At 35.7% G+C, this 26,657-nt stretch overlaps 1 protein-coding gene across 4 annotated transcripts in view; it reads right to left on the reverse strand.

The window, feature by feature from the left end:
* Positions 1-1,162: 1,162 nt before the first annotated feature.
* Positions 1,163-26,657, reverse strand: part of ZDHHC2 (zDHHC palmitoyltransferase 2) — a 57,302-nt gene continuing 31,807 nt past the window's right edge. For 2 of the 4 annotated variants that reach the window (XM_074353510.1, XM_074353511.1), the window contains exons 5-14: positions 23,364-23,484; positions 21,349-21,418; positions 20,659-20,691; positions 18,221-18,341; positions 15,912-16,044; positions 13,813-13,939; positions 13,446-13,538; positions 9,563-9,675; positions 7,930-8,004; positions 1,163-5,625 (exon numbers count right to left, since the gene is read on the reverse strand). In XM_074353510.1, coding sequence (XP_074209611.1) covers positions 7,964-8,004; positions 9,563-9,675; positions 13,446-13,538; positions 13,813-13,939; positions 15,912-16,044; positions 18,221-18,341; positions 20,659-20,691; positions 21,349-21,418; positions 23,364-23,484 — 852 coding nt within the window. In that variant the 3' untranslated portion in view covers positions 1,163-5,625; positions 7,930-7,963. The remainder of the gene's footprint in view (positions 5,626-7,929; positions 8,005-9,562; positions 9,676-13,445; positions 13,539-13,812; positions 13,940-15,911; positions 16,045-18,220; positions 18,342-20,658; positions 20,692-21,348; positions 21,419-23,363; positions 23,485-26,657) is intronic. The other 2 variants (XR_012502452.1, XR_012502451.1) reach the window with 2 other exon arrangements.

The raw sequence follows: 26,657 nt of genomic DNA on the forward strand, positions 1-26,657 counted from the left end.
ATTATATTATCAAATTATATGGTAAAAAATACTGTATTTATTATGCAATTATCACACTGTAACTGTGCTAGAAAAGTGCAACATGTATTCATTCATATAACCAGACTAAGTACTCATCACAGTGTTCCCAACTCATGGGAAAGCAGCAGTTAGGAGAATTAGGAATTTTGAAGTTGAAGTACCTCATCACAGTCTAATTTCTTTACAGAAATAAAAAATGAAAATAGGGCTACAACCACAGTATGTTTATAAATGGCCCATCTGTTAGCCAAGCAAAGCCATTTACTGATGGGGAGTTACATCATGTTTGAATTTAAGACCAGCTTTTTGATGAGAACAGTTGCTTGAAAAGTGAGGACATAAGGCACAATATCAACAGTTAATTATGGAAGAAGACAGTTGATTTTGAGTGTTTTTCTTTGGCTCTTAATGAGTCAGATATTACCAGTACTGCCCAGCTATTCCTTATTTTTGAGAAATCAGTGCTGTGTTTGAAGTGACTAAAGAATTAGTTTCTAATTATTAAGTTTCTGTGGAATAACTATAGGTGAGAATATTTTCAAAGAAGCTGAGGAACCGCTATGTCAGTAGCGGAGTCTAAGACAGGATGATGTAACAGTATATACAAGGAGCGGGAAAAAGTTTAGTTGCTCAAGTTGAAAAACTTATGAAAATGTTAAGGTGCTTGGTTTGGCAGGGACCCATTTCACTTGTGTCATACATCTTTGTTTTCTTTTTTTTCTAAGCAAGAATTAACATCGGTTATTGTTAGCTGGAGTCTTATACCAGGGCAAAGAACATGTAAAAACATAAACGAACAAAATCGTCATACCTGAAGTGTACATATGCAGATAAGCAGACTGTCCTCCTGTTGCTCCTTTCTAGCCATTCAGGACTCATCCATATCCTCTACTTCTTACCTAAGTATATTTTTTAAAGAACTTTAAAACATGTTTGCATTTTACACTAAGGTTAGTGTGTAATTAAGGTTGCTTTTTAAAAAAGTATTCAACTTTCACACAATAAATGTTTGATCAGGTCACAAGGTACTTTTAATACTAGACTTTAGGGCCTATACATACCAAAAAAAAAAAAAGACATGAAATCTAAACTCTGACAGTAGCCTTACTTTCAGCTGAATAAAAAACAACAGAACGGAGGCTTTCCATGGTAGCAGTTCTTTAATTCAGCATCAACAGAACTCTACGTTGGAGCCAATGTATGGTGTTTTTTTTTCCCCCTCAGTTTGATTAAGCACGTTTATCTGTCAAACAAGACGTATTAAGATAAGTATTACATTCACATCAGAATTGAGTTCCTTACATTGTTAAACCTTCCCTGGAAGATGCAACATAAATCAGTTTGTTTTCCTGAATCTAAATAGTTCTGGCTTTTTCTGAGCAATAAGGAGCTGCTTTAGCATACATCAGAGTTTAAAATCACCTATCAAAAGGCCCCCTTTGGTTTAACTGGTACTCAGAATTGAGTCAACACAAAAGAGGAATAACCCCAACGCATATTTCCCCACCAAGTGTAAACAGAATACTGAATAGTGGCTATGAACAGGAATATCAAAGAACTATGGGCACCGTCACCAGTTTTGTTTTTGCTATCACTCTCCTGTAGTAAGAGATTTAATGACTGCAAATGATTTAAAGTCGTCTTTATTGGCAATGGCCAGGCTACTTCATTTGAACTTTTTGTTGCTAAAGAACAGTTAAAGGGTGTCAGAGTCTGCACTCTTAGTAACCTAGGATTGCATTATGGACAAGCATCCTCTTTACTTACATCCTCTTCTTCTGAAGACAGAAAAAACATCCTATTTCAGAGCCTCTTGCTACACTGAACATCATGCTGGGAGATACTTCGTGTGCATAGTTTATGATCCACAGGAGTTCCTTTGAAACAAGCCTACTCGAAGTCATCCCTTCAGTGATGTCCACTTGATACAAATCAGGACTCTACTGTAAAAGAATAACAAACTCATCATGGCAAAGAGAAAAAGGAGAGTGCATGGTTTGGACCATTAAAAAAGTATAACACAGTTGCTTGTGTTCTGTAACAAAGGTTTTTGTGTTACTAAATTCTAAATCTAGTGGAGGAAAAGACTGCTAGTTTTAAAAATCAAGACTTCTCTAATGTTGGAATGTACTTAATGCTTTTAATAAGTGATGTGATCAAATTGCTGAAGTTTCAATAAACATGAGAGTCTATGAATTTTTACCAAGACAAGGTTAAAAAAAATTCCAGTGGTTCTTTGTAAAAGAGTAACAAATACTTAAGGTGTATAAGGCAGTCTGCCTCCACACGTAAGAGGAAATAAGTCCTCACTGGCTAAGTATGTGGAAAGAAGTGCAGGCTGTTCAAATATTTGGGATGACTTCAGACAGTTGTCTACAGAAGGCTCTTAACCTAGAGATGTATGTTACATGGGAAAATCCACTGTTGAACTGTGTCACTTCAGACGAGATCGGAATTTGTAGTCTGTGAAGGTGGATGGGATGGTCATACTGGAGGATACCTTCATCGTGGTTCACGGTGTAAGCGGATTTGCTTTTAACATTTATGGGGTTTGTATGTATGTGGTATTTTTAAAAAATTCATAAGGGTATCAGAACTATCACTTATACAAGTAAATATCTGACAATATAATAATTGTATACCAAAGTATACAGTGTTAACTCCAGAGTCAGCCCAGTAGGTTTACACGTACTGTTTCAAAATAGGGAAAACTTGCTAGTTGGTAAGATAATAGGGTAACAGCTTTTTCACAGGTTTTCTTGAAACATGAATCACATGATTACTAGCTTAACTTTTTTTTTTTATGAACATGGTTTATAAGACCTTTGTGTTTGACTTTCCTAGTGAAGATAGTTTTCTGTCAAACATATACCAAATTTCCAATTATCTGTTGCTTACAGTGTGCTTGAATTTTGTCTGTTCCTAATTGTCTTCAGGCTCATTTAACTACTAAGGAGTAATTACATCATCCTTTAATCCATCTCTTCTCAAAAGACCTATGTTATGAGCAGGCTGCAGACATGAGTTTTGTAGTAGCTCTGGCAGTCTGTTAGGAAAAGTGTATCTTTAAAGCCATTTAGATTGTCAGTGCAAAGGCAATTGCATATAAACAGCTAACAAAGGTGATCAACCTGCCTTTATTATGGAATAACAGGAGGGAGTTTGCAGATAAGCACTTCCTTGAATGTCTCATCATTGTATTTAGATGCAGTTTTTCTTTCTTTGAAAAAAACAATTCTTTCCCTACACAATGGCAAATAGTTAGCTAATACATATGAAGCATTTGTACAATATTATTAAATGAAAAAATTCTTAAATATTGATACCTATATGATAGAATCTCTAAAAACAGGAAAAATCAAAATGTCAGTTTAATGGATTGTCAGGACTCATGCTTCAAGTGTCTTCAAATCTGAGTTATTGAGTATTTAAAGTAAAATGTTTAAGGTGTTTTTAAGGTGCAATTTATAAATACATACAAAATGCAGGTTTATTTGATGCTTTATTCACTCCAGTAAAATGTATCCTGCATATCTAGTGATCAGTGCCATCATCTCCAAAAATTATAATCCCCTAAAATTAAAAACAAAACAAAAAACCCTTTAAAGATTTGTCATTGTATGAAACCAAAAAGGGGACCATTACAATTTAATGAAAAACATTTTATTTTAAAATATGTTTTCAAATCTGATTCTAATGTGTATTGATTTATGTGTTTCAATAATTACATGAAAAAGCTAAAGAGGGGTGGTTAACAGCACTCTAGCAAAGTGAAGAATCAAAAGCCCACTCTTCCCCTAGCTTCTAGTTTGACAGGAGGGGACACCTGTCAGTAAGGACAGCTCTAGTACTGTGCTTTGAGGAAACCTGGCTGCATATAATTTTTAATACATTACATGATGCTGTTGCCCTTAAGACTTCAAGCAGCAGCTACAGGTTCCAACCTGGCACTTCAGGTAATGAAAAATGATGACCAAAAATACTTTAAGATAGAAAGTAAAAATGTATCATACCTTCTGAGATTTCTTGAAGTAGACTCTCAGATCAAAAGCTTTAGCTTAAAAAAAAAATCTGAAAAAGACCACCATCCTATTGTTCAAAGAACTGCACTGAAATGACTTATGAAATGGACCGGGCTGACATTGGTTCTTTCATAAAGTCATTTAATATAAAACTTTGTATTTTTAGCAAGCGTGAATAATTGCAAGGATCTTTTACTCCATTATCCTCTCATCTTCTAGTCTAGTTTGTGTTCAGTTTGTCTAAGTCAGATTTTGAAAACTTTAATACCGTTTTCTCTGATTAAATACCAGTTCCTTAGCTGTGTAGTCTTAAAAGGTAATCTGCTTTAAATTCTCAAAATCAGTACCAAAAAAATGTATACAGCATATTCTAATTGCTAACATTTACAAAACTTGCACTCCATCAAATTAAAAAGAATAAAATAAAACTTTTTTTTAATAGTGCATACAAGGCACAAGAGCTTCTTGGTGTATTTACTGAAGCCGAACATTTTGGCATCAACAAACACACCACTTTAGTTTACCTTAAACTCAGTTTCCAAACAGCAAGCCACTGTTTAGTTCACGCTGAACTAAAATTTCAAAATGTGATTTTTGATGATTTACATAATTTAATCGTAGCCGGTTTTTGAGGACCTATGTAGTTAAACTGTCAAACTTTTGATGAGAGGACACAGAAATAAAACAGGTATCAATGGAGGATTCATCTATTGGTCCATGATGAATTCTTAACAGAAATTCAATATTTTTTCTATGTTCAATAGGAGAAATAACCTAAAAAGAGATTTTCAAAAGCCAAGCCAGCAAAAGAATAACATAAACCAATCTTCAGAATTGGGATTGTAGACTTTCCCCCAATTTTCAGATAATTAAAAGAGATGAAAATACATTTCTGATGTAATGGAAATGCACTCGTTCTGACAAAGATTTTCTAGCCAGCTGAGCTCCAGCTTCAATGATCACACTTCTTTTCCAGCAGGGAACAAAGGCTAGAATTAGATTAAAGTCCGGCAAAAAAATTGATGGTCATCTTCAACTGCAGGCCATTTGAAATCTGTAATAAATTCATAGTTTTTACAGTCCACGCAGTCTGAGGCTGGATTCACACTGGAGGGAGTAAACTAGTCCCATTTACTACCTCCCCCTTCCCACAGGTAACTACTAGGTTTTATGAATAAAGCTGATTATTACAATGTGACTTGAATTCCTTTAAATCTCAGTATCTTAATACTTTCAATTTTATGAACAGAAAATCAGAGGATCAAATGGGCTTTTTATGTAATAAACTGTGTTACCCAAATATTTGGGTGAAAACTGGCCCATGAATTTATTTCAGGTTTTTATGATAGAAGATATTTTTGTCCTTGATTCATCAACCATAACCACTTTTAGTATTTAACAGGAATTTGTGTTAGTTGAAACAAACTGTATACTGGGTTAAAAATGTGTTATGCTTTAAGCAACGGCTTGGAGAGAACTAATCAATTCATATTCTGTATATCCAGCCAGAGGGAAATGGGAAAAACTGGCTAATGGTGCCTTCGTGTGGGAAGCCTCTTCCATCCATTGACAGTATTGATACCTTGGAATGAAACAGAAAAACGTGAAACCATTGTGTTAACAATAAAAACAAAAGCAAACAAACAAACAAAAAAGCAAACAAAGCAAGCCAACTCATTCATTGTTTGTTGCAGTAACATCCTTGTTCAAAATTAAATGTTTTCTATGCTAGAAGGCCCAGTAGATGAGTTCTTCAATACAGAAAAAGACCTCTACATCAGTGCTTCTCAAACTATAATATACACACACAAGACAGGAGGGTCTTGTTAAAATGCAGATTCGAATTCAGTAAGTCTAGGATAAGGTCCAGAATTCCGCCTTTCTATTAAGCTCCAGGTAATACCAATGCTGTGGCTTGGGGCCCCAGTCTGAGGGACAGAGTTCTATGTTGTTAGTTCTCAATTTGTCTGAGACCCATGGGCGTTTAGGAGTGACAAGTGAAATCGGCAGGGGATTTAGGGGAATAATTTAAAATTTCAAGTGCATAGAAGCACTACATTTTAAAAATTTCTGTTGCATAAGAGCAAAGTTTGGGCAGGCTAAATTTAATCTACCCTTCAGCACTACTGTGGGCTTAGGCACAGGATGACTATGTGGCAACTATGATGAACTAAGAAACATTTTATAAAAAGGCCACAGGTCATTTACTAATGTAGTTCAAACAGAGGAGGAGAGACTATGAAGATTTCATTTAGTAATACAGTAAAATTAGGTGTATCAATATCAGATAATATTGTTCAGTATAAAGTGTACTGAATGAAGTACAAGTCTGAGATGTAACGCAGGAAAAACTTTTGAAAGCTATTCTGACTGTCTATTAGCTACCTTAGGAAAATCCAGTTTTTTTAAAGAAGTATTTTCCTATCATTGGTTATGTCAACAGAACGAAAAACATCACATCAGAAAATGACTTTTTTTCTCACATCATGCACCTGATTCATGCTCCATTGGGTTTTTATGACCACTATGGTCATATATTCAAATATAATAAAATCAAGTTTCTGTGAGATTTTTAATTTCATGGTGTTATTTTATCACCTATTTACCAATGGTTTATTTAGAACCTACTCTGTGTCTGGCACTGCAAAGTGGTGAGAATAATGATGAACAGACACAACATTGATCTTGTCAAAATCCTGGGAAATCTACCTGACTTACACATGACGTCACGTTACTACGTCAACTTGTAAAATGTTTAATACAGACAACATCACAAACAATGGTAATTATAACTAATTTAACATACTGAAAAAAAAAATCCTGTGAAACTTTGTATGCTCTCCAGAACTATAATATTTTGCGTGTGGTATTGGCTAGTGATTCACATCTGTACAATCATAGTTACACTTTAAGAATTATTTCCAGAAATTTACATTGTCTCTTTGGTAACCAAATTAAGAACATTAAATTTTCACTATTCCAACCACAGGTATGATCAGTCTGATCTACTATACCATCACGTACAGTTATCCAAAACCAAAACACTTGCCCACTGGTACACGGAGTTACATAGCTATTCTTCAAAACCAAAACCAAACTAAAGCCAGACAGCCATGAAGTACTTCGACACAAATGATTCTGTTTTAGATGCTACTCTCTTGCTAAGTCACAGATCTGCAAGTAGAGAGCGATCTTGGTAAATTTAATATTCAATTCTCTTTATTGTTTCTTGTAACAGTACATAGAGTTGTTTGTTTTGTTAAGATGTTTCTAGCTTTGTTCCAAGGCGGGCTCTTTACTGTAGCTTTTTATTGACTATAGACGTATAAAAAGATTTGGTTATAAGAAAAATGATTTGGAAGTACAGGTTTAAGAAAATTATGTGTTAAAGAAAATGATTTGGAACTCCTATCACTTTAAAGGTGACACATGTTCTGGGGTCTTACTGTGACCGAAAATAGGGTGGCAGAGATCTGTGCTAACAAGATGTAATCATCTTGTAATTAGACCCAGTGAGATTCAGCTAACGGAGGGTCAAGGATATGACCACCGTACATCCTGAAGGACAGAAACAACCAAAAATAAAAATCGTACATGATTCTATGAATTAACAAGATAAACTGTCATATAAAGTTCAATATTTTGCATCCTTGCTATTTAATGCCTTACTATAAAAATGAATTTTGTTCATCACCTTATTTTTTATAATTTATCAGCTTAACCTAAATGCTAGCTGATACTGAAGCTGAATCCATGTCCAGAGGTCAGCTAAGACACCTCTTATTTGAGCCACTCAAAAATAACTGTTTTTGGAAATTATTTGCTCTAAGAGAACTAGAAAACTACTAAAAATATAAAACAACAATACAGGAAAGGTTTTTCTTACTTTCATAAAGTCTGAGTGAATTTTATTAGAAGAGTTAGGTCTCATTCTCCATGGTCAGTGCAGGATTGCTCATACCTTCAAGAAAGAACGTAAGTTAGCAATTTGTTGTTGCTAGGGAGAGATTGTTTTTTCATCTATGAATTCCGCCCAGTATTCTTCCAAAGGTGTCTTGTACATAGTATGGGTGTTAATAAGAAGGTTACACAGAAACACACACACACACAATACAGTTGGCCACAACCAGTGTCACAAAAAAGCTTTTTAGAAATAGAGACACACACGTGAGGAAGTAGGGGTATGAACAAAATACTGTAAGACACACTGAACCCAGCACTTCTCACATCACCTAAGGTACCACGTTCTCATTCTTCATCTACCTGCCTCAGTCGGGTCAAACTGATCTTTGAGCCCTTTCTCATCTCACCATTCTCATATTCCTCTTCCTTCTTCTGCACCATCCTTTAAACTTCAATTTCTCAACTCATCTATCAAAGTAACGGAAAATTCATCTAACATGCCCCCAAATTAAAAGCACATAGAAACCAGAAAATCACTTCTATGTTAATGTAGAACCATAAGGTGAAATATGAATCTCTTCTGAGAGGAAGAAGAGGGTTTTGTCTTTCTACCACCCAAATATACATCACTTCTTTGTCTCTAAGGAAACTGAAGGGTTCAAGAGGCAAGTAGGTGTCATCAGCTTTTATTTAGATAATACCTAGTACTTCCCATAGACTAAAAAATGGAATGGCACATCTGAAGGTGGAGAGACAGACACCAAATTATGAACACCCTCAATGGTGGGCTCTTCAGAGGACATATACACCCATTAAGTGGAGATTTTCTGGCTAACAGTGCCTTAATCATGGGTGTATAGTTTTCCACTCAAGGGACCACACATGTATACACACTCCAGCATGTATGATCACACGCTTTGTTTAATCCTTACCAACCCTGAGAAATAAGCAGTATTTTAAAGAAGAGGAAACTAAGTCCAAAAAGAGGTGAATGAACAATTACCACACGCTGATTAGGTGCTCAAACTGGGATTTGATTATCATATCTGTCTGACTTCAAAGACTTGCTTGTTCTTTGCCAATTAACTATACTGACCCAAGTAATCAAAAGATTAAAATCGACACCAATAACAAGAGAACTGTGAGTGGGATATGAAGAAATAACAGGCAGACAAAGTTACGGCAACCATGCAATCCCTTTACTTTGACATTTTGAAACTGGATAGAAATCTTAGAGTAAAAGAACTACATAACTTGAGATCCTTTTCAGCAGATACTTTTCAACCTTTTGTGGGCGTTAACTGCATTTTTTTCCAATTTAAAAGAATGTTACATTCTGAGTTTATTTCTATCATTGTATTTAATATGCAGTAGTAAAGATGTGGTTCTCTAAACTGGAAAAAAAAGCAACGTAGATCTCTTTCACAAAGTGATTTTCTATGGCTTACAGACATGAATCAGAGTACCTCACAAATAGTCCTTTGAAGATAATTCTACACTTATAACGGCAGTCTGACTCCAAAACAAGAATTCCACAAGTAATAGAATGAAGAATTTCCACCACTTTTACCTTCTAAAAATAAACTATATCCAAGGCGTGCAACAAGTTTCCTTACCAGTTTTGCCTTTTCCCGGGTTTGTGCTGATCTCGCTCCAAGACTGAGAATCAGTAAGAAGGTGGCTCTGGGACTCTCTCAATGGCTTGGCAGGAAATTGATGGTTTTCAGAACTGAAAAATCATCATCATCATCATCATTACATTAACTCTTGATAGTATTAAGGTGAGTGTTTCTCAAAGGATGGACCTCAAACCACTTGTGGTGCAAGATAATTGCAGGAGTTACCCCAGAGAATTTGGGGAAAACCGGAACAAGGCAGTAAACCTCACTGACTCACAGTGAGTTAAGTCTCTCCTCAGTTCTCTTTTCTTTCTTCCGATTGCAATACGATGACAGTTGCTAACTTTGGCAAATCTCCATTTTTAACACAGAGAATAGGCCTGAGCCTTAGACTTGGGCAGGTAACGGAATCTAGTCAGAACCTAACAATATTTTATTGCCAATTTTATTTTCTTAAGGTATATTCTATGGCAAACCATACTATAGTTTCTCACTTATGACAGTGATATAAAGTTTGGTTTAAAGAGAAATTTAAGTACCAATTTAAATAAATATATTAAAGAAAAATATTAATTTCACAAGTGGCACGTGGATATGGGAAAAAACATAAGAAGGTGATGGTGGAAAGGTAAGTTTGAGAAAAAACTGGCATAGCGTTTCTAAAGTAGCCTAACTGGTCTCGCACAAAGAATTCTCTGTCTTTCTCTCTAAAGCTGAAACAGTGAATTTGAACATTATCTTGCAGAAATGTTGAAAACACGTGACATTCTCAGGTCTTAAAAATCTGATATTTAATTTGGGAAGTAAAGAGTTTAAAAGAAAGAATTTAAGTTTTAAAATTTAAGTAGATGTGCCACATACTGACCTATTGGATAATATGAAAAATATACAATGATTAAAATAACATTTCACTTGATTAAAAAAATTATTTCCATAGAAAGTATTAGTGTACTTTTTACAACACCCTAACATAGTAACGATAATAATGTTCCAAAGAAAAAAACTACTTAAAATCCTTCTGACAGTAATTTCACATATATTTTTAAAGGATACGCCTATGCTCCTTAATAATTACCGCATTATCTAAAATTTGAGAATATTTCAATTTTGTGCAGCTTTAACAACCCTCATTAAAATTTTGGAGGAAAATCTTGAAAAAGAAAAGCTCCTATTCATATGAAAAACTGCTTTTATTCTGATTCTGATTATTCCTCAAGAAAGGGACCACAGACCAGGTGCGGAAAGCCCAGTCCTGGTTCAGGGACTCCTGACATTGGTTACTGCTAACAGCACTCTAACAAATGGCAAGGATCCATTCATTCAACAAGAGTCATTGAGGACGTATGACAACAATGAGCAATGTCTTTGATCTCGCGGAAATTTTGCTGTGATTGAGGAAGAGTAATAAAAAATAAGTCAGGTGATAATAAGAGCGATGTCAATCATAAAAGACAGTATAAAGGGAAGGGAGAGGCAGGTTACTATTACTCGAAGGGTTTTAAAGATGGCCGCTATTGTGAAGTTACACCTGAGCAGAAAGTGAGTGACGAGAAGGCACAGACCATTCCGGCACCTGGAGGAAGGACCTTCAGGAAGGGGAACTGGCAGGTACAAAGGCACTAACTAATAAGGAACATGCTTGGTGTATCTGAGGAGCAGCAAGATTATGTGTCCAAGAACTGTGAGTGATGGGAACGTGGTAAGGGATGACATCAGAGAGGTGCTCGGCGCCAGATCTGTCAGGACAAGGTAAGGACATTCATTAGCTTTCATGCTGAGAAGGATGGGAAACCAGTGGAAGGTTCTGAGCAGGAGAGTGGAACTACCTGATATACGTTTTAAAAGAATCACTCTGACTTTTTAATGGAGAATGGACTGGAGTTGGGAAAACATGGAGTCAGAAAGATCGGTAACGAAGGTACTGAAATACTCTATGTGAAAAATGACGGCTTCAACCAGGAAAGCACCAGGGAGGTGATAAGAAAGTATTCAGATAATAGATATATTTTGAGGGAACAACTATTTGTCTATCTATCCTAAATTTGATGATTTGCAAATGGAATGTTACACAGGGTCACTGAAAGGAGGGTATCTAGGGTGACTTCAAAGTTTCTGGCCCGAGCCCCTGGGAGAATGGAGATCACGACCCCGACTTATGAAAGAAGGGAGGAGAATCAGGTTTCAGGTGTGGGCGATGGTATAAGATGGCTGGGAATCAAGAGATCTGCTTGGCACTTGTTCAGTCAGCAATGACTTTAAGACATGTAGGTGGTAACGTTAAGTTGACAAATACACAGCTCTGGAGTACGGAGAGAAGACCAGCACTATCCACAGCAAATTTATACGAGCAAATCGGGGGAACTGTAGAATTCTGTAGAAGAGAATTTAGCCGTCAAAATCCAATCTCAACATTAAAAGGAAAGGGAAGAGAAGCCCAGAGAGGGTACTTGAACTATTCAAGATCACCTAGCCAGGTAACAGTGCCAGAAAGGATTTCTCCAACACCCATGGTACACTTAGCAGGAGAAACACTATCTCTAAAACCCAAACAGTGTTAAACCACAAAAACCACTTAACAAGGATAAAAAAAAATATTGAAAACTGCTGTTAAATGTTATAAAAGCATGAAGACATATTCTAAATAATTTATTAAACTAGATTTTTCTGCACTGAGGTTTTAAAAAAAACAGGATTTAGCTCTTGAATTTTCAAGCCAAAATTTATAGGGCAAGACCCAGTAAGACTCTGGTGGCCTTGAATGTCCCTGTGGCACAGATCAGAACGGCCTCCTCATTAACTGGAAAGGCCTAATCTGTACACAGCTCACTCTGGGGATGAGGTGGCAAATAGATTTCATCTTGCGACAATTTTAAATGATTCTGGAATGGCTACCAGGGTCACTGCCTTCTGAAGGATTCTGGTGTCATGTCAGGCTCCACGGGAGAAAGGCTGTGATCAGTGAGAAATGGGAACTGGACAGGAGGAGTGTAAGCAAAGGTGCCGTGCACAAGGTGTTCCTAAAAGGAAAATCTGTAAAATTTAAGATTATGATCATGCTTTTGCTATTGGCTTTCATTTAAAAATGAGAGGTATGGTCCTATTCCAAAATACAAAAATCTGTCTTAAAGATGTAAAACATAAGTTTTAAAGTTATAAACTTCATATAAAGCATTTTTAAAGTTTTGGTGGTTTTGCCTTTTGCCAGTTAGTAGCAAAGTGAGAATCAAATTTCAGGTCTTCCTCAAATGCTTGATAGACTGAAGCCAAGAGACTTAACGTGGAGGACGGTGTCTCCAGATAATGAATTCCCCAGACTCCTTCTCTCCACAGAAGTGGCTCAGATCATGCTTAGAGATCTTGAAAGAGTCCACCAGGAACACGGTGCACACTGCTAACAGGACTATCAAGCAGGTGGCTGGGATTCCATTTGATCTTCTAAGGCCTGATCCAGGGAAGTTTTTCTGATCTCTTTCTAACAGTTCCCACGGAGAGGAGAGACCTGGAGGGTCAGAGGGAAAGTCTACCTGGCTGCTCACTTGATCATAAGGAGACTAACTTGGGCTTACAATTTTTTTCTTTTAAGCACTACATTTAGAAAATCATACTATATTTCAATAAACCAAAGTGTATAGAGAATTAGCACCTGTTTACTGACCACCCAGATGACTACTAGAATTGTACGATTGTAACTAAAGCCCTCTAGGGACCCCTCCCCAGTCACACTTTCCTCCCTCCTCCATCCCAAGTGGAAACCAGTTGTAGTAAATTATCTTAAGTTCTTAAAATTTTTTTTCAAAGGAACATATAATCATAGGACTCGAGGATAAAATATATTATTTGAAAGTAAAATAGAAAAAAAAACAAAAAAAAACGGGATTACTTTTTGGACGTTGAATTCAATCCTGCAGGAGTAGATGGTTGTTCGGGATCCTGGTTAACAAGGCAAGTTGGAAAGGAGCAGCCATCACCTAGACTGTAATTAAAATAAACACAATTGCGCAGTAAAAAAGATGACGTCTGTGAGTAGAACATAATTATATTATGGACAAAATGTGTGCATCAGACATTGCCTTCAATACAGCATGTTTATGGGGATGTGATGATGTGACGAACTGATTTCCATATGGATATAACAGTGAATCATAATATAATACTTTTTAAAAATAGGAGTTCTTACGCAGAATTAGAGATCTTTTGTTGGATGACTTGCATTAGTCTAAAGGCTGAATACTTTCACAACAAAGTACCTTGAAAAAACGGGGAGCAACCAGTACCTCTTCTCATCACCAAAAACCTGTCGCATATTTTTACCGAAACCCAAGCTGAATCCGTTCTTATCTGTTCCGTGTCGAAAGACTGGACTTCTAAATGCCTCTACAAGAGATGGGAGAGCAATCACATAAGTAAAGAGCACATCAATCAGTAACCCCTAGAGTCAGAAATGACCAGGTTGAATGAGGAAACTCTGAAAACCAATGGCTGGCTTCCCCTGACTACTTATGTGCCTACCAATAGCCCTGCAGTGAAGATGGTCTATTCTGCTAAAACAAATAGAAAATATGACTAGATCTACTTTAATTTTTAAGTTACCCTTTTATTCTTGCAGCAGCACACATGCATTGAAGAAAATCAGAAAATGCCAACAAGCAAATAAATGAAAACTTTACATCTGTTAGATCTTTATTAGATAGGTGGCTGGCTGGCTGGCTAGAAACAGATACAAATATATGGATTTTTTAACCAAAGTGAGACTACAACCTTTTTTCAGTTAATAAATTCCATTTTCCAGTTTCATTAAAATTTTATCTCATCCAATCGTAAATGTTTTTTCTAGCTGATTAAAAATGTACTTTAAAGTCTCTGTCCAAGTCAGGATCCAGTGCAGAACCATACGCTGTATTCAGTTATGCCCACTTTGCTTATGGAAGCTGAGGTTCAGAGGGGCTGTGGGACTTGCCCAAAATCACACAAAAAATAAACAACAGCAGTGGAACTTGAACAAGGTCATCAATGTTCTATTAATGTGGTATATTATCACTGATTGATCTTTGTATCTTAAACCACTCTCGCATTCCTGGGATAAATCCTAGTTGATCATGGTATATAATCCTCTTAATATGTTACTAGATTTAGTTTACAGATGTTACTGAGGGTTTTTGCACATATATTTATAAAGGATTTTGGTCTGTAGCCTTCTTGTGGTATCTCTGACTTTGGTCAGACAATATTAGGGCAATGCTGGCCTCATAGAATGAGTTAGGAAATTTCCCTCTCTCCTAATTTTTGGCAGAGTTTAAGAAAAATTGGTGTTAATTCTACTTAAATGTTTGGTAGACTCACCAGTGAAACCATCTTGTCTTGGGCGTTTCTTTGTTGGTAGGTTTTAAATTAGTGATTCAATCTCCTTACTTGTTACAGGTCTATTTAAGGTTTTTATTCCTTCTTGAGTCAAACTGGTAGTCTGCGTGTTCCTAAGAATGTGTCCATTTCACCTAGGTGACCTAATTTTTTGATGTACAATTGTTCACGGAATTCTCCTACAATCATTTTCCATTTCTGCAAAGCTGGGAGTCACGATTTCTGATTTTCATGATTGAAGTCCTTTTTTTTTCTTTCTCACTATAGGCTTGTCAAATTTGTTGATATTTTCAATGAACTAACTGATTTCGTTGATCTTCTGTTTTTTTAAATTCTCTATTCCCATTATCTCCTGTCTAATTTTTATTATTTTCCACCTTTTTCTAGCTTTGGGTTTACTTTGCTCTCCTTTTTGTAGTTCCTTAAGGTATAAAGTTACTGACTTGAGGAATTCCTGCTTTACCGTCAGCATTTATGGCTGTACATTGCCTGCAAAGCACTGCTTTTGCTGCACCCCATCTCTGTAGGGCTTCTGGAATTCGGTTTTCTCTGCCTGAGATGGTCTGTCTCTTTCCATGACTGATTGCTTAGATTAAATACTTTTCATTTTAGTGAGCTCTTGCCTGACCACTCTGCCCCAGCAGGTTCCCTTCACCACCTCTAGCCCTTGATTCACTTTAGCATCTTGTTTCCTTCAAAGCACTTTGCATTTTCTAGTCACTTTCATGTTTGGCTACTGACTTTCCGTGTCCGTCTCTGGACTGTTTCAACCTTGCTCACCACTGTATATACACAATGTTTCACACACAATGGACAGTCAAAAAATAAATGGAATGAGTGAATTTGTATTTGTCCCACAAGACAATACGGGAAATAAGAGTGATTTTTACAGTTTCAGGACAGGTTAGCATTTACTCATATAGCAACTTCTGATGAATGTCTAGTTTTGTATTTAAAGTTCTGTTAACTACAAGAATTGGATACTCACCTAATGTAGATTTATTTTTGCTGACTAGCCAACAATGATAGCCAAACAGAGAAGACAAGCTGACAGAAAACATAGCTGCAGCAAAGAATAAAAACATAATATGGAACTTGGCTTGAGTATCAGGTAGGCCATTCTATAAAGAAAGGAAGAAAATAAAATGTTTTGTCAAAGGGATGAGTATTTCCCTATGTTTATAAATAAGATTTTTGTTTGTTTAAATTTTTCCTTAAATTTAGATCTGGAGAAAGATACATGGCGTTATGTTAAAACTTTGAGAAAAAAATACATCTTCAGATTCAAATAAATGTTTACTATAACATGAGTATATATATATATGGAAAAGATTAAAATTTGGACTATTTCGTTTGTTTTGTACCACCAAATTCATAGAAAAACTATGGTAATATGTGTATAAACTTTATCAGTAGGAAGCAAGATAAAAGGAAGCTACAGAATATAGTTTTGAATTAACTTTCTGAAAATGTTTTGTTAACATATTCCAGATTGACTGACGTTTAAACAGTTTTATTATAATGCCAGAAAATGAAGGTGAACTGGCACAAGTTAACTACTATTCTCATTGATGCTTTACATCACTACAAACAAACAAGAATCAACTACAAGAACACATACAACACACCCACAATAAGGCTTTAAGCGATTTTAAATAATGTTTTCACTGCAAAGGTCAACACCCGTGTATAACACCTATCTAACATAAACCTTACAACACCTTTTGGATGAAAACAGCCATCCTGGAGCAAAACCAGATTGCCTCTCACTGTGCATATGTCCAAGGAGATCTGCCCTCCCTCCTGCATGGCAGGCTTGGGGACACTGAGTGAAGCACCTGAGCTGCTAGGAGGGGTCCCCTGCTGAGGCTGCTCCAGTGACCTGTACTATCTGCCAGACTGACCCAGGTCACAAGCTCTCACTGACGGCTTTGACAGCAGAGTCCTCACACTGAAAACCAGTCATTCCTCCACACACACCTTTGTGGTTTGGATATGAAACCATCCTCAGGAATGAGGAGCAGTGAGGCATATGCTCTCGGACAGTCATCAGGGGTCATTCTTCTCGCTGGACACGGAAGTGTTCTTGAACGCGAGGAGCATGGTCATTCGCCCTTGTATTCCTAGCGCTTAGCGATGTAACCCACACATAGTAGGCACTCAATAAATCTCTGGTACTGAATGTGGCTCGAATCTCACGTCAATGATCCAGCAATTCAGAAAGTCTTACCATAAATGAAGGATCATTTAATGCATGTAATAAAGCAATTCTGGCAGGGGATAACTTTTTTTTTTTTAAACTATTGTTTGATGTTCATGAGGAGTTAAGTCTCTTTGGGTATTTAAAAACCACAATTAGAATTTCATTTTGCTTACATTTAAAATATACAGTGCAGAAAAGAAAATGAGCTGCCTAAAGCATATACCTAATAACAATTCAGGACATCATAGACATAACAGTTTGATAATCTTTTTACACATAAAGAAATACTTCTGTTTTTAAATACTGGAAAAAAAAAACTTCTTATATAGTCAATTCTCGTTATTCGCAGTGGTGATGTTCTACAAAGTTGCCATGAACACCGAATCTGTGAACCCTGAACCACCTCTTCCAGGGAAAATACAGGGTTAGATTCCTGCAAACCTCTGGTTACAACATTTTTGTCAAATGATCAATATGTAACCTTGTTCTATGCATGCTTCTGCTTATAATCACCTTATTAATACCTTATTTAACATATATTAAATAACATAAAACTCACAGCCAACAGCATCATAACTTAATGCCTGAAGGAAGCTTATCTAAACACACGTATTTTCTCCAGGAGGCACATCACAGCCTCTTCTTTTGCTCAGAAACACTAGACAGCACTTCAGTGCTACGCTTGCGGACCTTTTAAACAATGAAATCACCAACAAAAAAAGCACAAAAATGCAAAAGACGTGGCACTAAATACACTGAAAAGCACACTTATTTACAGTATGCGAGTTCAAACAGGAAGGCAGCAGGTCATCTTGTTTGATCTCGACTAGAAATGTGCACATGGGTGACTCAAGTTTTTCCTACTCTGTGTATGTCTGCAAATGACCACAAAAGCTATGCTGAGTATTTACTTTGAGGTTACAAATAAACGTGAGCAAGTAGGTGAATTCATAAACACGGAATCTGCGAATAATGAGGACTGATTATATAAAAATTAGCTCTGTCTATAACATTAGTGCCTAAATTAATTCACTACTGAAAATCTATATATGTATTTTTGTATACCAAAAAAAGTCACCAAGGTAATGACTTACGGTCCAAAATTTGATAAAATACTGTAAATCTGTAGCAGCAATAAAAACGCAGTACAGCAGAGAATAAGCCAAGAAAAGGAGGAAAAATTTATAATTTGAAAATCCAACACAATTGTTCACCCTGTTAACAAAACAAAAAACAACATTTTCAATGAGTTTTGCATTGTCGCCCTAGGTATACACAGGTTCAACCTTAACACAAGTATTTGGTCTCCTATCATTTAAAATTTATTGGTGTTTCTTTAAGCATAACTCATAAGATTTCTTTACACATACAAACATTTAAAGACATTCATTTCACTAGAAAGGAATTTCTGTGTTCAGCTTTTTAAAATTTGATATGTAATTCTGCTTCAAACAATCATGAACCCTGTAACTGTATTTCCTGCCCAATTATTCAAATAAGCACATGCCTTAAGCCTAGATCTTGTGAGAAATCTACTAATATCAAGCAGATAAGGGGAATTTTCTAAGTTCTTCTCTATGTTACCTTTGGGTTTGATTCCTAACTACGATTAAGTAATTTAAAAATCTTTCAGGCTTTCCCAAATTAGATGAAGTCTCTTCACAAGCCACTTGCCGTTAGGGCACCACTGAAGCAACCAGATGATCAAAGTACATTAAATGGGAGGTTTAAGAAAAGAAACAGGACTGGGAGCCAGGCAGCCAGGTCATCATGCACATTTGATGCTAACTAACTATGAGGCCCTAATAAAGTGCGACAGTCTCTAAGAACTTCATTTTCCTTCTCTGTCAAAAAAAGCACTGTGAGATCTTTTCTGAGCACCAGCTTTATGTGCTATGATTCCAAATATGGAGATTTATAATTCTCCGTTTTTACTCTGAAGTCATTATATTTGGAGATGGGGGTGGGGACGGTAAGAATTCCAACTACTTTATTAATAAACATAAATACAAATACCACTTGTACTTTATAGTCATTTTTCTATCAAAGCTTTTAATTTTTTCCCTTTTTCATAAAGACAAGGGAATTCCTGGACGATCTTGTACAAACATGACACAAGACCTAGATGGAAGGTTAACTCTGTTAACTGGTATAACATACCCATTGCATCGAACATACATGTTTCCTCTCCTCAAATACCTTTGTTTCTGCTCTAATGTGGGTAAGGTAACCTCGCTCTCTATTGACTTTCTCAATGTTTACAGTGGAACTATGCTGATATGAAAAATGTTTACTCAACTGCACCTAAGGTTAACAATACTGTATTGTGCACTCAAAATTTTAAGAGAACAGAGTTCATGGTAAGTGTTCCTGCAATAAAAAAAATTTTTAATTAAAAAATTAAAAATTAAACATTTACTGGGCTTATGAAAATACTAGAAATTTGGGGGGGAAATGAAAAATGTTTATATCTTCCTCCCTCAAAAGATACAAGGTAAAGGGAACAGCATTAGATTTAGTCATGCTGGAACTTAAGGGTATTTTGTATGGCAAATGAATTCATAAAGAGGGCAAAAATTGTGCGTGCACCTTGTATGAGCACAGTCAGATCTGCAGCTCTAGAAGATTCCAGTACGAGTGCAAACCAGTTACTGAGATTGCCTCTTAGGATATCTGAAGGAAGTAACGGCAAGAAAGAATACTGCAGACAGTTCCATACAAGCCTCATCTAATTGTGTTCTGTTACAAAAGGACAGGGGACATTCCCTTCACTTACTTGTACTGGTTTCAGGAGGAGAGAATGGACAGACAAAGGCTGAGAGCATTAAGACTGGACCATGTGGATGAAGACAATGACCCTTTTGAGGACTAGGGGAACATGAGAATAGGAAAGACTGTTTCTCTTCCAAGAGGAATGTAAGAAGCAGCTTTTGTATCAGATGACAAATAGCATTTTTATAGAAAGCAAAATGATTTTGAATATAGATTTTTACAACATCTAATTTAGCCTACTTTAACTTCTACTTAGGGGCATGGTGTAATTTGTCAGAGAAAGTCAGTAAATAATGACCAAGTATTTTAGAGTTCGATATGTACTTCATACTTGAGGAAATACAGTAATAATACATATTTTTAATAATACTTTACTTTCTTAAAAACAGGCAGCTTTATTAGAAAAACTTCAAGTGAAGCACTGTGTATAATTTATGTGTACATTTTGGTGTAATTTCTGGGAAGTATTTCAGAATTTCTGTGTTTATACACATGCAAAAAAGAAACGCATTTGCTCTGAGCAAATATGAGAAAATAACTTTTACATTGTAAACCAACTGGTGTTAAAATTATTTCATGGAAACTCTCCTGAATAAAGAAAGGTTCTTCTGAGTTAACTAAACAAATATCACAAACTAAATCTGAAAGGACCTCCTAGGTCAGCAAAGGCAAGATATCATTCATAAAACGATTTAAAAAGATCAATGATTCAACTTATTATGTTATAAAGGAAAGAACTTAAGCATAGGGCCATACTCACCATGGGCAATGATGATCCATCTTCAAAATACATCTAAAAAAAAAAACCACACACACAAAACTCAACATCCCACAAAACTGTAATCCCCATACATTATAAAAAGGAAATATAAAACAGTTACTTCAAAAGAGTGGTGGCAAGTAAAATATTGCAAGATTATTTACTTATCTAAAAACTGAGTAATAGCACAAGTCCTCATCTAAAACAAACCCTGTGGCCAATTATATATGATACAATAATAGGACTTTAAATTCAACATACACAAGCTTTAAGGTGCAAATAAAATAACTCGTTTTCTAAAAACAATGCAGTATGTTAATATATAACTATCTTATGCTAAAGAAAGTGCAAAATGTCAACGTATTTACAGAAAGTCTGGATAAAACTTTTCTGTTAATGTCCAGTCTTAAGCCAAGTAGTACTGTCCTTGGACCTTTAATTATATAACACCAGACTGTCATGAAGCTGATCATCTTTATAAAGATGGAACTCAGTTACATAAGGATTTGTTAACTAGAACTAGCCAAGTCTGAGTTGCTAAAAATCATGCACTTCATTCATGTCCAAATGAATCGGGGGGAAAAGGGACAATTCATCATGGTCCTCAGCCACACTCAGAAAAGGAAATTAACACATTATATAAAAAGAGCACCAGCATGTAGACATTTTAGAAGTAAAAGGTGTTCTTACTTATCACAGACGGAACAGTGATGGCAGCGGTCTGGTTTTATGAGTTGGCATCTGTCACAATAGCGGATTGCTACGAACAAAAAGCTCCACTTAGCCTCAGATTTTACAGTGAGTTGAATATACAATGATATGGCTTTTAATCATCTATCCAAATTTAAATTCTAACAAGCATAATGAATTTAAATTTGGTAAAAAAGTGACATATTTGACTCTGAGTAAATACAAAAACGGAACAACTCGCCTACAGCCTCAGTTCTCTGAAAAGGTTTCCCAAGAAAAGAAAATCTTTTGGCAAAACTGTTCGAAGGCACTCTCGAGTATACGGATACTTCATAAAGTAGTCCTAGTAAGGCTCACGAAGGATGCTACCATGTCCACGTCTATCAAAGTACACAGAGGGTCTCTCTCAAATCAATGTATCCCCTGTGCCTGCCAGGATAATTAGGTGAGAATACAAGCACATTTTAGCAGCTTTTACGAGAAACACAATTTAGAAATTTGTGGGTAAACTCAATCAGTTGCCTAAACTGGGAAAGAGCTCACATCTTGTCTGCTGGGTGAGATACAAGATCAGAAGCGAGTAGTGGAAGAAGTACTTCCAGTAGAGAATTCTGATTCTTGGGACCAAAGTCCTGCTCCTTTCTTCTCTAATCAAAGACAACGGCCAGCTGTGTCTTATGGATGACTGATGCCGAGATGCTCATTCAGTACACAGGCGCCTGACAGGATGCACTCAGTTTACCAAAACTACAGGAAAGTAGTTAAGTGAGCAGTCCAGTAGGACCACAGAAAAACCAAACTAATGAATTTAAAATTTGGAAAAAAAAATGCTGGTGAGCAATTGCCAAGGTTATATTAGCTAACATTAGAATGACCGAAAAAGGAAACGTCCACTATAAACTAAGAATAAAATTTGCTTTTTGCTTTTTTTTTTTTTTTATAAGACAACAAGGCCAAGATGAGTTGTTTTCATTGCTGAAATAAGTTCTTAATCGTCCCCTTATGACTTTCTTTTCCAGGAATTCCGGAGATGAGTGGCACGGGCTGCTCATCTCCTGAAGGCACAGGTCTCCCAGGTGCACCCCAAGGGAAGCTATGAGGTACCACTGGCTCCTGGGGAGTAATCAGAGCGTGAGGCCGTGCCATCCAGAAGGAATACACTGTGAGCCCTGTGAGTACCCGTAAATTCTCTAGAAGCTACGTTAAAAGAAGTAAAAAGAATCAGGGGAAATTAATTTTAATGATATATTTTACTTTACCTAATATGTTCAAAATATTATTTCAATATATAATTAATATACAAATATTAGTGACATATTTTACTTTTTTCTCCATACCAAGTCTTTGAAACCTGTCATGTGTTTTACACTTATAGTCGCATTTTAAGTCGTCAGTAGTCACAAAGGACTAGTGGTTACCATAATGGGTACATGGGTCTAAAGTCACAGAATCTCCAGGTGAATTTTGGTGGTCCATATGTTCAATTTGCAAGACATCTCTTTAATTAGATACTTACTAAGTTACCTAAAAAATTTGACCCAAGTGACATTTATTAAGTTGCCTTTATTTAAAAATTACCATACATTTTAAAGATATTGTATCCATACCTGAATTAAGTTTTGTATAATTTATATAATAACTTTTAAATTCATGTAAAATTATCAATGTTATGTTCATTATAGATACTGCTCTTTTAAATTAAATTAAAAAGAACAGGAAGGTCTACAATTAAACCTTTAAAACTGAATACAACCACACATCAAGATTTCAGCTGTTCCAACACCTTCACTGAGCACAACCAGGAAGGTAAAATAAGAAGCAAAGCCAGTTCTGAGTTGGCTGAGATGTCTGTGCCAGAGCACTATTCAAGCTTCCATTCTGTTTTATGGAGCTGACTGAATAATGATCCAGGTCATAACACAATGTGTTTCAGTGAGTGTTTGATCGTTTCCAGTATAAATACGCTTTCTAACAGTCACCAAAACCTGTCCCGCCAAAAACTCTTTGCCATCTACCTCCAGACATGGTCCTGGTGTAGATGGGAAGGTCCTTGGCTGCTCGCCTGAGAACTTCCTGATGGGCTTCTCCTCTGGGCTCTCTCTCCAGCAGTTCTTTCTCTGCGTAAGACAGATGGAACTGTGGAAGAAATTTAAATTTTAATCAGTGTTCTCAAAGAAATGATAACATATTGATCCACTATGCCCACAAAAAGGTGTTTATAAAATATTAATGGTATATGACATATATATTCAGAGAGGTAATAAGAGTTTGAAATCAGAGCAAGTCTGTTAAATCTCATGGATCATTAGTTTATAAATCTAACAAAAGAAATAATCATACCTACTTTCTCAGATATTTGTGAAAATCAAGAGAAATACAGCATGTACAAGTGCTTTCTAAACTGTAGAGTTCTATCCAAATATTAGTTACATTAATAGATGAAATGGCAAAATAAATTCGGCTCAATGGATGCATTTTTCAATTGGCTATAATTAGAAACAAGAATAGAAAGACATCAAGCGTGTGTTCTCATCGAAGTGAGTTTTGACTTAGAGATAATCATTCCATGAGTTCACTGGGACTTAAAAGGACTAGTCATTAACTTTACTTCCTGTCCTGCCAATTTGGCCCATCCAATTAAAAAAAATACTTATTTGAGAAAAACAAAAATCTGGGCTCCTCAACTTGATAATCATAAAAAACGGTTTTAAAAGTCTGTTTGAAACTCCTATAAGTGTGTTTAAGGAGGCATGTACAGCATCCTTTTTTGAAATATAAAAGACTAAATACAACCCAATGTCCATGAAAAGGATAATGTATAGATAGGTAGGAGTATGATGTATCTAAATAACTGAATCCTATACGGCACCTCACAGTGAATGAAATACAGTTGTGCACAACAGACTCTCAACGTATTGATACATGTATAAGTAAAATACACTTTAAACTGTATTATTGTTTACAGATACATATATATGATAAATTTATAAAGAAAAACAAGGAAATGATTAATACAAAACTCAGGATAGCTATACTGAGAAATGCAGGGAAATACAACATGGGAGAACACAGAAGACACCGAAAACATAAATAATGTTTCTATTTGGCCGAGTGATTGTTTAGGTGTTTTCATTTTATTAGCTTTTAAAAAATGACCTAAGTATGTCAATGAAGGAAAGAAAAACAATTTGGTGAAAACAAGGTCATGATATTTGAGTCTAAATCTTTATCTTCAGAGAAATAAAAATTAAAAATCTGTTTAGAGGTTGACAATTCTGCTGAGGTTATTTTAAAAACAGAAACAAATCTCCAGCTTTCAAATGTAAGTAATTTTTGTTACCATAATATTCCCTAATGCATGATGTTTTAATTTGAAAATTTCAGACCCATTAAAGTAAAGTAAATAAAAAGAAATTTTCTCTAAGTAGACATTTTACATAATATGAATTATTCTAAATCAGCATATCAAATTTACATGCATTCAACTAGTAGATATGTTGCAGTTAGGCTCCCTAAGAGTTTCTGAAAGATACTTGAGTAAATGTATTGTCCACATTAAGTGTTCCTCCTATTAAAAGTTCACAGCATTTGCTCACTATTAATTAATTTCATAGTGTTTCAGTTATACTTCAACCAAGTCTTCTTTTTATTAGAGAATGATATTAGAAATCAAGATCTGGGATCAAGTGTAGTCTTCAGATTAAAGGAGAGTATAATTTTTAAAAGATGTACAAATTGGAAAAAACTAAAATTTAGTAACAAACAGGAAACAAAATTAAAACATATAAATTTTTTGCCTATTAAGCTGGCAACAGTTTTCTTAGTAACAACATGCAGTGCCAGGGTTCTGATGAAAGCAGTGGCCTTGGGAACTGCTACAGTCCTTTTGGGAAGCAATCTGGCAAATGACTTACATTTTCTTCATCTAGTAATTCTACCTCTGTGAATTTATAAGGAAATAACTCAAAATAAAGGTAAAGCTCCATATACAAACATGTTAACAACATTATTTATAATATGAAAAGCTGCGATCAGTCTAAAATCCCAGTGTTTTGATAAGAACATTATGCTGTTATTTTAAATGATTTAATAAACCAATGAAGAACTATTACATGAAAAAAAAAAAAGAACATGTGCACTCTGAGTACAACTAGGAAAAACAGAAATTCAGAATGTAAACTGGCTGAATTAGAGTGGGGAGATTTCTTTTCTTTTTCTTTTTGCCTACTCTTCATTTTCAAAATATAATTTAGTATGGTTGTTATTACTTTCATATTGGGAGAAAACTTCATGAATTGAAAAATTATATTCTCTCAATGGTGACAAGAAAATATTAACATTATTTTCTTATATTATCTATCCTTCTACTTATTTAGTCCTGTTTTTCAAGGATTTTAAGCACCTAAGAGCACCTAGCTGTCAGAATAGTCCAGGACCCTCATTTTAAAAATGCAGGGTCTCTGGCTGCTGATCAGTTAGGAGATTAGCCCAAGAGTTTGCACTTTATTAATGGAATAACCCCAGATTTTTAACCAGCAAGCAAGGGCTTCTTCTTTCATGACAATGGTCTCCAAACTCTCTTGATCATGTACCCCATCAATAAAAAATAGTTTGAGACTGCACTGCCAATATATGCATATTTATTTATACATGTACTCTTACTAGCTAATATATTATGGACTTTATATACGAAACTTCTGAAAAAGGAAAAACATAAAAGAATAACATATAAATAGAAGTTTTGCTATTTTTTTTCTCCATGTTCCAGTTGATGTCCTGGGCACACTGTGTGGTGTCTACTCTTCATAGCAGAGCATGGAGCAGTGACAAGAGTGCAGCCTCGACCTAATGAAACTTACAAGCTTCTGCACAGCAAAGGAAACCAGAAGTAAAACAAGAAGAAAACCTACAGAATGGGAGAAAATTTTTGCAAGTGAAACCGACAAAGGTTTGATTTCCAGAACATATAAGCAGCTCATATGACTCAATAAGAAAAAAATAAACAACCCAATCCAAAAATGGGCAGAAGACCTAAACAAGCAATTCTCCAAGGAAGACATACAAATGATCAAAAAGCACATGAAAAAAATGCTCAATATCACTAATTATCAGAGAAATGCAAATCAAAACTACAATGAAGTATCACCTCACACCAGTCAGAATGGCCATGATTCAAAAATCCACAAATGACAAATGCTGGAGAGGCTGTGGAGAAAGGGGAACCCTCCTACACTGCTGGTGGGAATGCAGTTTGGTGCAGCCACTATGGAAAACAGTGTGGAGATTCCTCAAAAGACTAGGAATAGACT

The sequence above is a fragment of the Camelus bactrianus genome, chromosome 26 (genome assembly GCF_048773025.1).
Source record: "Camelus bactrianus isolate YW-2024 breed Bactrian camel chromosome 26, ASM4877302v1, whole genome shotgun sequence".
NCBI lineage: Eukaryota > Metazoa > Chordata > Mammalia > Artiodactyla > Camelidae > Camelus > Camelus bactrianus.